The 11839-nt window shown below is 39.0% G+C and overlaps 1 protein-coding gene and 1 non-coding gene across 2 annotated transcripts; one reads left to right on the top strand and one right to left on the bottom strand.

The window, feature by feature from the left end:
- Positions 1-3919: 3919 nt before the first annotated feature.
- LOC148882563 (U11 spliceosomal RNA) lies at positions 3920-4056 on the bottom strand. The gene has a single exon (XR_016113487.1). It is a non-coding gene; the product is annotated as a U11 spliceosomal RNA (small nuclear RNA).
- A 1140-nt stretch (positions 4057-5196) lies between these two features.
- LOC148882564 (homeobox protein MOX-2-like) lies at positions 5197-10844 on the top strand. The gene is made up of 3 exons (XM_089023379.1): positions 5197-5858; positions 7705-7877; positions 9966-10844. Exons 1-3 carry the CDS (start codon positions 5474-5476, stop codon positions 10191-10193), a joined length of 786 nt encoding a protein of 261 aa, XP_088879505.1. The 5' UTR covers positions 5197-5473; the 3' UTR covers positions 10194-10844.
- Positions 10845-11839: the final 995 nt, after the last annotated feature.

Raw genomic sequence — 11839 nt, forward strand, 5'->3', positions numbered from 1 at the left:
TGCTTTGATTGCATGATTTTTTTTTTTTTTTTTTTTTTAAGGACAACCGACGCCTCCGGACAAGTTGTGTCCAGAATTCGTAAAATCACTTGAAATGACTTCTACTGAGCGTATTTGACAAAGATTCCAGCGCATATAGCTAGATTTTACCTTTTTTAGACTCGCGCTGAATATTCAGGAAGTCTAGTTTTCCAGTTGGTGACGATTCATGACGTCACGTCACGGAAGGAACGCCTCTGACCGAGAAAGTGACACACAATGCTTTTTGCGGTACTTTGTTTGGTCTGAAAACATCGTGTTGATGGCGAAATTAGAAGGAAAACATAAATAACGCAATGGTGAAGCGTTGTGTGTTGCACCAAAACTCCGATTTGATACTAGTTGACACAAATTCCCAGCAGACAAATCAGCCCATTTCCAACGGAGCTTGTGCGCCATCTTGTGCATTTTCTAGGACGCTACATTGGAGTCCAGACGCCTCAAAATGATACGGAAGGACTTCTTTAATTAATTGCAAACATTTATGCTTTTGTCTTCAGAACTATTTGAATCATATTCATAAGTGGATGAGTAACAAGAAAGCATCTTCTCCCAATCTGAAGCCATTGTTTTGATTCTCGAGCAAGGCAAGACGTCCTGGCGTGATATCATGAACAAGGGGGCGGGAACTTTTGAAAATCGCCATTTCCGGGCTCATTTTGAAGTTGTTTTGGGACACTTGAAGTCGTTTGTATTGGTGTTTTGGCTCATTTAAATGCTATAAAACTTTTTTGTGATGTCAGTGAGGAAACATAGAAATGGTGTCGGTTGTCCTTTAAATCTGTTTTTTTTTTTTTCCCCCTTCGTGCACATTAAATCTCAACAGTTTCTATGTTTTGATCGAATGTGCGATATTAAACGTGGTCAACAATGCTTAGTTCAATGGAGGAGGAGTTGTGGTGTATGCTCAAGGATCCATCCAGCCAGGCAGTTTGGTTTGTTTCAGAATCTCTTTGGTGGCCCACTACGGACGGCCATCCTAAAAAAAATAATGTTGACATTTTGAGGATGGCTATTCAACAAAATGAGCATGTTGATTGCAAATAACATTTACTTCTCAAAACAGGAATCCATCGGTTCTTTGAAGAATATAATAATAATTGTCAAGGTTCTGTAGACTGATGAAACAGAAAACGCTATGGCACGTGTATGCAGATGGTCTCAGTGTCAAGCAAACTGGAGCCGATGCGATATGACGGCAATGGTCGGTCGGAGTGAAATTATAAATAAACTTTATTAGTATCAAATCAGCTTTGCTGAACCATGAAAACTACAATATCTGGCTTTTCATTGTCTAACTTTCACGTTAGTCAACACAAATCCACCCGGAGAAAGTACAATTTAAAGGACAACCGACACCTTCGGACAGGTTGCCTCCATCATTTGTCAAATCACTTCAAATGACCTCTGCTGAGCGCATTTGACCTTTTAAGACTCGCACTGAATATTCAGCAAGTCTTGTTTTCGAGCTGATGACCATGCCTGACATGACGTCACGTGCCTGACCGAGAAAGCGACACACGGTGCATCTTGGGTACTTTTTTTTTTGTCTGGAAACGACATCAATAACGCGATGGTGAATCGTTGTGTGTCGCAGCCAATTGCATAAAGAAGGTGTAAGTTGACACAAATTCCCAGCGGACAAATCAGACCATTTCCAACGGAGCTTGTGCGCCATCTTGTCCATTTTCTGGGCGCTACGTTGGAGTCCAGACGACTCAAAATGATACGGAAGGATCATATTCATAAGTGGATGAGTAACAAGAAAGCATCTTCTCCCAATCTGAACTCTCTGAAGCCGTTGTTTTGATTCTGGAGCAAGGCAGTTTGTGAAGGAGTATCCTGGCGTGATGTCACGAACAAGGGGGCGGGACTTTCTGAATATCCCCAGTTCCAAGCTTGTTTTGGGACCCAAAGTCGTTTTGATTGGTGTTTTGCATTTGACTCAAAATATCAGCCTGCGTGTTTTGGCTATTTGAGATGCTAGCAAACGTTTTTGTGAGGTCAGTGAGGAAACAAAAAATGCTGTCGGTTGCCCTGTAAATATTCATCGTTTTTAATCCTTTATTCTTTCTTTAATATGCACAACTCGTTGATGCAAAAATCCAATTTGCAACATGTATATGTGACCTATTGTGATGGATGGATTCTTAAACTTTAGAAATAATTTATGTCTGAATTTTGAGGGCTCGGAAGAAATTCTTGGAGAACCAATTAATTTCATAAGTGGAAGTAGATAACTGGAAGCACAATTTCTCCGCGGTCATAGCTTTCTTGTCTTTAGCATCATATACAGACAAAAACGGTGCCAATATTTTATTTTTGAAATTCACATAACGTTTCTAAAATTACTTTAAAATACAAAAGTTTGGCTCACGTAGTTACGGTTTCCTCTCGGGGGCCGTTATGAATTTGGGGAAAGCATTAGATTGTTTAATTCCCTCCACGTATTGCATATAGTCGAGACGTTAGCACACTGGCCTCACAGTGCAAAGGTCGCCGGTTCGCGTCCCGGTCCGGCCTCCCCGTGTGGGGTTTGCACGTTCTCCCCGGGCCCGCGTGGGTTTTCTCCGGGTCCTCCGGTTTCCCACATTCCAAAAACATGCATGGCAGGCAGTGCGACCACTCACTCCTAATTGTCCCTAGAGTGACTTTGTGTGCCGTGCGATTGGCTGGCAAGCAATTCAGGGTGTCCCCCGCCTCGTGCCCGAAGACAGCTGGATAGGCCGCAGCACGCCCCGCGACCCTAATGAGGAAGAAGCGCTACGGAAAATGGATGATTGGATGGATATTACATATAGGGCTCGCGACAAATTCATGAAAAACTAGTTTTCCAATTTGAAGTAAAAAATAATGACTGTCATTGTGTTTTACAATTTGAAAGCTTGATTCGGCTTTTAGCAAGCATTATGGAATTTCACATGCTTTCTTTGCTTTCGCGGCCTGAATAAGATGATGTAGCGGCCCAGATGTGGCCCCCGGGCCATGACTTTGACACCACGCTTTAGATGAATATTAGACTATGTAATGTTTGTCTTCATGGCAGACTACGAAGATAACATTTGGACTGGTCATTTTTTTACAGAGGAGTGGGGATCTATATACAGAAAAGCGCCATTTTAGAATTAAAAAAATGGCAAATTGCTATTTTAAAATTTAAAAATAGAAAATCGACATTTTAAAATAAAAAAAGAGAAAATGTTCTTTTTAGAATAAAGAAAATCTCCATTTTAGAATGTTTTTGACATTCAAAAATTGAGATTTTAGAACAACATCACCATTTTAGAATAAAAAATAGCAAATTGCCATTTTTCAATTTTAAAATAGAAAATCGCCATTTTAGAAAATTGGGGGAGGAGGGCAATCTCGCCAGCTAACTATTGGCTGTCTGGCTATCTAGTTGGCTATCTATTAGCTATGTATTAGCTGGCTAGCTTTCTATCTATTTCAGTCATTCTGGTTTGAGTAAACGCTGGTGCGTGTGGCCGCCGCTGCTTACCCACAAAAAAAACGTATCCTGTGACTTTCAAGTGACCTTGAGAGTTTTGAAAGGCGCTTATAAATGGAATGTATTATTATTATTAAGACGACGTATTTTAATTGACAACCAAAGTGTTAGTGTCTTTTGTCCCTTCGTGATCAATCCTTTGCCCAAGTCCGCAGTGCAATGAATGGCAAACTGGGTCACTACTACGTCGCCCCCACGTGCTGATTGCACTTGTCAAGAATAAACGATGAAAAGTCGAGCAGGCCGCTCGCCGAGCCTCCGAAATAATAGCAAGTTACATGACATGACATGACATGACATGACATGACATGACATGACGTACGACGTCCACAAAGGGATCGTATTGTATTGTATTGTATTGACGGCCATATTAGGGACACCGGATTGAGTGAATGCCGGTTTTCCCTCTTGGAAAAAATTGTGCTTCCGAAATCTCTTGATTTAGATTCCGCGAAAGGCGCCCAGTTAAGGTTGCCTTCCGAAACACTGACGTTGTTGAAGCCCTTTTAACGATTCACTGCTATCTGTTCAAATATACATCATGAAGCCGCGTTTCTCTGTCGAGGTGTCATGGCGTTGTGGGGTTAAATTAAACATTGTATGGAAGTGGCGATAATACTCCTAATTTTGAGATGCATAACATGTGCCAACAAACAGTGACAGCGTCGTTTATATCTGATTTTATTTGTGAGACGCAAACCTACCGTAATGTAGTATGGGTAATAACACAACACGAATTCTGCATTTTGATTGGTTAATTTTCCTGTGACGTTAGCAGGAAGTCGATGATTGGTTGGTGCACGTTAAGTGTACTATACTTTGAAAAACAAAATCAAAATTCAGATTTATATTCAATAAATACTTTGATTTAGCACAACCTAATTCAGTATTTTGTAAAAAAAAAACGGATATTTGCAACGTTTCTGTAAAAGGTCGCGTTTTTCCAAAAAGAAAAAAGACGTCTATTTTCGTTTTGTCAGTAATATCCCATCACAATGTCCTGTAACCTACGAGCTCGTTTCCAAACAAAAATGGGAACAATGTCTCATTTGGTCCTGTCTTTTTTTGACAATAATGTACTGTATTCACTTCGACATCATGCCAGTGTTCAAATTGCCAATAGAGAGAATAGGTGATGAATAATTATTCGTGACGTCCCTCGACTAACTTGGTTTGGCTGGCATCCAGTTCAGGGTGTCCCTGCCGCCGAATTCCCGGAGACCAGGCTCCACTAATCATACTACAGCGAGAAAAGGAAAATAAATGTCATTTATGATTCGACCGCATTGACATCAATGGATTCATTTTAGTCAAGAAAGCATGACTGTGGACGGTGTTACATCAAATGACTTCTCAGCATTTTCATTTACTAATTAGAGTGCCAAAGTAGTCATTCGGATTATTATTTCACTTAAGACATATTATTTTCGTAAATTAATAAAATACATTAATAATATAAATGGTATATCTTCTTCTTTTCCTTTCGGCTTTTCCCTTCAAGGGGTCGCCACAGCTAAATGGTATGTTTTTCAGATTTATGTTCCGTTGTTGAGTCAGAGTGAGGCAATGAAGCAGCCTCCCTCCATCTCAGGTTACAGCTTGGTTGTCAGATTGTCCTGTCACTGCCTGCTCCTCCTTTCTTCAGGCCCCGTTGTCCGCTCTCTGTTGTCCGCCTGCTCTCCTTAGACTTCTGCTCAAATGACCTGTCTTGCATATCATCTCAGTGAGCCTTTGCAGCCTTTTTTCCTGTTTTTCAAACTAAGTTCCTTTTTTTGTTGTGTGTGTTGTTGTTTTTTTTTTTTTGCAAATTAGGGGGAGCTGACGATCTGGGGGGGCGTCCTGATTTCTTATTTATTTGTGTGGAGAGTGGCTGGTTTCCCCCGACAGGCTGGAGTGACGCAATCGCCACCTCCGCCCCCCGCCGCCATGGATCACTCCCTCTTTGGTTGTTTACGCAGGCCTCGCACATCCGCTCAGGATCTACTTCGTGCCATGAGCCCATTGCCCGGTCTACACAGTCACAGTCAGCTCTCGCCTCACGGTGGCTTCCGAGAAGAAGAAGAAGAAGAAGAAGAAGAAGAAGAAGAAGAAGAAGCAGAAGCAGAAGCAAATGATGATGGAGCTCAGCAGGTCCACATTCCCTCCCCGAGCACTCGCAGCGGCATCAATTTGCCGCCACTTGAGAATATCCCTTCTGGAGATCGACATTTATGCAGCGCCGAGCCTGGTGGACAACTTCTCGCAACACCCTGTGAGGAGTCCAGTCACAAGACTGTGTCAGCGGATGAAACCCAGGCGATGACTCCCAAACGTAACAACGACTCATTGTTTTTCTACTTCATTTCTACTACTGTGGATCTTTTCCGATACAAATACAAAATAATGTTACCATAATAATAATAATAATAATACATTTCTAAGTGCCTTTCAAAACTCGTATTTTTTTCTGCAGGTGAGCAGTGGCAGCCACATGCGCCTGTGTTCACTCAACCTGGAATAACTCAAATAAATAAAAAACTAGCTAGCTAGCTAATAGATCGCCAACATATAGCCAGCCAACTAATAGATAGCCAATAGATAGCCAGCCAACTAGCCAGCTAGCCATTAGATAGCTAATAGATAGCCAGCTAACTAGCTAACTAAGAATAAGAATATGAATAAGAATAATACATATAATTTATTTGCGCTCTATCTATCTATCTATCTATCTATCTATCTATCTATCTATCTATATTTTTTTTTGGGGGGGGGAACTTGTAACACATGCATCAGAAATCATTTGTTGCTACAAGAGACTAAATGGGACATACCGATGAAGATTTCAAAAGGTAATGTTGAAATCATTGAGCAACACTCACAAGTGGTTTTGGAGATCACCTCAGGTGGAGGACTTTCCGATTGGACGGGGAGATGACTGAGAGACAGTCAACATCTGACAAATTCAGACAAAACGGCTACTAGCTAAAAAACACATTCAATTATACATGTTGCTATGATTGATCAGTTCAGATTGATCAGTTTTGATCGCTGTATCAAGCAATCAGAAAATGTTCACCTCAGAAAGTCTAAAATGTAAGTTATTTAATGCTTAAATACACCTTTAATAGAAATTCTCATTGAGAGAAAAACCGAGGTTATATTAATAAATTCACTAATTAATTCATGAAAAAAACAAGTCACCCCCCATAAATACATACATAAACAAACAAATAACAAAAAACAGATACATACATAAAAAATAATATATATAATGAAATACATACAAAAATACATAAATATATAAATACAGCAATACACAAATAAATCAACTATTTATTTATGAATGTATTTAAGTATTTAAGTAATTAATTTGTGTATTTATGTATCATTATGTATTTATGCGTTCATATATTTATTTGTGTATTTATTCATATATATTTATTTATTTTTATTTATTTATGCCCATACATGCATAAATATATATAATTAAATAAATAAAAAATGTATAAAAACACAAATACACAAATAAATAAAGTATTTATTTATTTACTTAAGTAATTACTTGTGTATTTATGTATTTTTATGTATTTATGCATTTATATACAAATGTATTTATTTGTGTATTTATTTATATATATTTATTATTTTTTATTTATTTATGCCGATGCATAAATACATACAAATACATAAATACACAAATTAATTACTTAACTAATTAAATTAATTCATGAATACATAATCTATTTATTTATTCATTTATTTATTTATGTATTTATACATTTATTAATGTATTTGTTCATGTATTTAATTATATGTATGTATTAATTTTAATGTATTTATCTCTGTATGTATTTCTTTTTTATTTATGTATTTATGGGGGTGACTTGTTAATTTTGTTCATTTTCATTATTATTTTTTGAACCTCATGAGTTTTGTAGTTGAAATGTTGTTTCTAAGTGTTGCTAAACAATTGAGTTGATTTGCCAAAGTGCTCAAGCAAAATAATGTGACTGGAAATGTGCATATTTCTAAGATGAAATAAAATTGAATATGAAACCGCGTAATCTGTAAGCTTCCCAACCCAAAACAGTGCGTCTTATTTCCTCCTTTTTTTTTACTCTCCTCCCACCCCCATTCTTTGCTAGACTGACTGGAAAATGTTCTGCTTTTCATTTCAGAGTCCCAAGACGGCGGCTATAAGTCACACAACGTCAACAAGGCCAGAAAGGAACGCACAGCCTTTACAAAAGAACAGATTGAGGAACTGGAGTCGGAATTTGCACACCGCAACTATTTGACCAGACTGAGACGCTACGAAATAGCGGTCAACCTGGACCTGACTGAGCGACAAGTAAGGCCAAGTGTTTTCTTGATAGCGCTCATGCAAAGTCAGGAGCGTAAAAACAACATCAAATCGCTGAAAAGAACTTTTGCTGCAAGAGCGTGAATATAAAAATACATAACAAGGCAAGAGGTTTGCTTTCTGAGTTATTTATTTCTCTGTTTACGTGTTTATTTATCCACGTATTAATGTATTTATATAGTCATGTAGCTACAGTAAAGTCTGGTTACATCGATATTCTCGGGAGTCGGAAAAAATGTCGATGTAACCGGACTATGGATGTATCCGATCCTGCGGCAAACTGCATTAAAAGTGGCACCGTTGATATGGCGTGTCGTTTTCTCCTTGAGTTCATGGATTGCGTATCGAGCATACTTTTGTGCTGTCGTGAAGTGAAAAATAAACGTATGCATTCAATAAAAAACATCTTTTTTATGACTATTTCCTTTCTAAAATTCAACCAATGCAAAATCCTCACGTTGTTCTATAGTATAGAACAATTGTGTCTATACACATGAGAGAAACCAGCAACGCCAGCATGTACATGCTGTATGAAAAATAGTGATTATTGCAAGCGATAAAAAGATGTACAATTAAATACAACTGCAACGTTTACATGACACTTACGTTGCTAAAGTATTCTGCGGCACGTCAAACTCTTTCGCAATGGAGGATTCGCTCCTTGTTGGATTCTCCTCCACAGCCACTATTGCCACCTTGTACGTTGTTCCGACATCACAATTCTTACGTTTCCCCATGGTTGAAGTTGGTGTTGAACAACACTATAGAAGAAGAAAGACTACAGTATGTTTCGGATGCTATTGCAGCAGTCATGAAAGATGTGAGCTCTGCTACACGAAAGCTGGTCACGTGACCAACGGTGTTACAGATGCAGATTTCGCTAATGGTGGTACTGCATTGAAATCCTTAAGCAAATAGCGATTCAGCTTGAAGCTGCTTTTGCATCGATATAAGCAGAACAAATTGGCTGGCGGGAGAAGAAAAGGCCATCGTAGTAACCGGGTTATCGTAATAACCAGGTCTCGTACTAAACGGAACTAATCATACATAAAAGACTGCAAATTTGCCGGGAAATGAAAATAGTATCGTAATAAGCAGTACTATCGATATAACCAATATCGATATAACGAGACTTTACTGTATGCATTTATCGTTATTTATTTGTATATTTACTGATTTGTCTACAGTGATACCTTATGAACGCTTTAGCTAATGAACTTTTCGCCTTACAGACGTTAAATTTGCGAGAATATAATCTTGGCATACAAACTATTTTTCGGGAAACACACGGAGCGCCACAATGAGTGCGGTGTCCTTCGCGAACGAGCCGGTTGTTGGAGCCGCATCTCTGAAGTGAATGAAGCTGAAAATGGCTGCCGGATTTTTTCCCCTCGATTCCCCGCCCCCAGTCTTCGGTTAAAGCCGCACGTGATTGGTTAAGTTCCGCGGTAGAGGAGGGAGGTGACACACACAGCAGGACGCACGCAGCAGTGAGCAGGGGGAGGGGTTACACGCACACACACACACATGCACAGGGAGACGACAGAGCTTGAAACAAAAAAAATACAAAAATGAAAAAAAACAAAAGTGAAAAGGTGAGAAAATGGATAGAAAACACGGTGAAATTTGGACTCGTTTCAATTTTATTGATAGTTCAAAGGCGGAGTGTAGACTGCAAGGTTAAAATATCCCATCAATCAGGCTCCACAAATAACCCGCAATTTGCTATTGCTATAATTTAATTTACAATTTGAAGATAACATCCAAGCAAGGGAAGCAGCTATTCATGAAGCTTCTAGTGTGTCTGCTTGCATTTGTTGCTGTTGCAATGTCACAACTTCCAAGATGTCCAACCCAGAGCTCCTTGAGACACTTGATGCAAAAAGCGATCCATTCCATCAAGCCATCAACGACCATCACAAAGGTCAATAAAACCACTTTATTATACAGTAAAGTTATTTTTTTTTAAACAGATGACGGCTAAAGAAACCTTCTAATCAATGGACCACTCCTGCACGGCTGAGAGCTTGCACCGATTGATGAACTCGACGTGCTTTCGTTTGTGATTCCCTTCAGGTGAAGGTCTGGTTCCAGAACAGGAGGATGAAATGGAAGCGTGTTAAGTGCGGCCAACAGGGGGCCGAAGCACTCGAGCGAGAACTGAAGAACGTCAAAAAGGGGATCTTGTTGCCGTCAGAGATTTCAGGGATGAAAGGCCTACGACGCTCGGCGAGCTCACCGGGAACGCTGACTGATGATGAGAGCCCAGACAGAGACCTGGCTTCACAACAACTTCATCTATGACGTTTCTTTTCGCACTAATAAAATCTTTTTTAATTTTGGTTTTCTATTTGAGGTGACGCGTTTATATCGATCTATTATTTTGATTGATTTATATCACCTATCTTAGGACATTCCAACAAAGTTACAGGACATTTTTACTGTTGGACTACAAGATACCGTATATTCCCAGAGCAGCGGTACCTCTACTGATGAAATTAATTGCTTCTGGAAGAAATGTCTTCACTTGAAAATGTTGTAAGGAGAGATGCGTTTTCCGTGGACATCCCCGAAACCAAAGGTGTCAAAGTCAAGGCACGGGGGCCAAATCTGGCCCGCCACATGATTTTATTCGGCCTGCAAAAGCAAATCAAACGTGATATTCCGTGATGCTGGCCAAAGTCCAAACCAAAGTTTCAAATTGCCGTATGTAAACCACAATAAATAAAAGTAATTCTTCTTGACTTCACGCCAGAATACTCCTTCACAAACTGCCTTGCTCCAGAATCAAAACAATGGCTTCAGAGAGTTCAGATTGGGAGAAGATGCTTTCTTGTTACTCATCCACTTACATTATCGCACAATAAATGTGAGAGTTGTGCATAATGTAAAAAAAAAAAAACAAAAACAATCAAGTAAAGAATAAAAATTCTGGTCATTTAACTTTTAACTGCACCCTTGTCATTTTTTTGCCCTCTTGAGTTCATGTTCTCTTTCAGAAGTTTGTTTTTGCTTGGCATTTTGTAATAATAATAATAAAAACCTGAAAGTCAATAGAAAGCTAGCTAGTCAGCTAGTAGATAGCTAATAGATAGCCAACAGATAGCTAGCGAAATAGCTAGCCACCTAAATGGCTATATACCTAGCTAGCTAGCGAGATAGCTAGATAGTTAGTTAGATAATACATCGAATGTCACTAAAATACACAGACAGAAAGGTAGCTAGCCAGCTAGTAGATAGCCAACAGATAGCTAGCTAGATAGCCACTTATACAGCTATATAACTAAAAGACAGCTAGCGCGATAGCTAGTTAGCTCACCAATTAAATTAATAATAATAATAATAATAATAATAATAATAATAATAATAATAATAGTCACAGGCGCCAGTGTTCACTCAACCCGGAAGTAACTCAAATAGATAGAATGCTATCTAGCTAGCTAACAGATAGCTAATAGATAGCTAATAGATTGCCAGCTAGACAGTTAGCTAACTAGCTAGATAGCCATTTTGCTAATAAATAGCCAGCTACATAGCTAGCTAGCTAGACAGATAGCAAATAGATAGCAAACGGATACATCGCCAGCTACATAGCTAGCTTTAGTTATTGTTTTGATTTTATTTCTTGACAGATGTTGCTATATTTTTGAAAGAAAACACATTTTCATAACTCCTGATGAATGCTTCTTCATAGTGCATCACCAAACAGCGCGCAATTGTAAATCATATCCAATGATGTATTGAGTCAGGAAATCAAACCAAAGCACTGCAGCCAAATGTGGAAAAGTCTTGAGCTGGCTGAGTTGATCTTGGCGTTGCGCAATGGAATGAGAGCAAGAGAAATGCCTCCAATTTAGGTCAAAGTTCAAAGTTCATTCACGAGCGGAAGAAATTGTGAAGAGACATCCTCCCCCAAACACCCCAAGCTTATTTGTTTCACATCGTAACAT

The sequence above is a fragment of the Hippocampus bargibanti genome, linkage group LG20 (genome assembly GCF_051943395.1).
Source record: "Hippocampus bargibanti isolate YZ-2025 linkage group LG20, ASM5194339v1, whole genome shotgun sequence".
NCBI classification, from domain to species: domain Eukaryota; kingdom Metazoa; phylum Chordata; class Actinopteri; order Syngnathiformes; family Syngnathidae; genus Hippocampus; species Hippocampus bargibanti.

Coding starts and splice junctions, on each gene's coding strand:
- LOC148882564 (XM_089023379.1), top strand. CDS start 5,474: ATGGATCACTCCCTCTTTGGTTGTTTACGCAGGCCTCGCACATCCGCT. Junction 5,859..7,704: donor CCAGGCGATGACTCCCAAAC/GTAACAACGACT, acceptor TTTTCATTTCAG/AGTCCCAAGACGGCGGCTAT. Junction 7,878..9,965: donor TGGACCTGACTGAGCGACAA/GTAAGGCCAAGT, acceptor GATTCCCTTCAG/GTGAAGGTCTGGTTCCAGAA.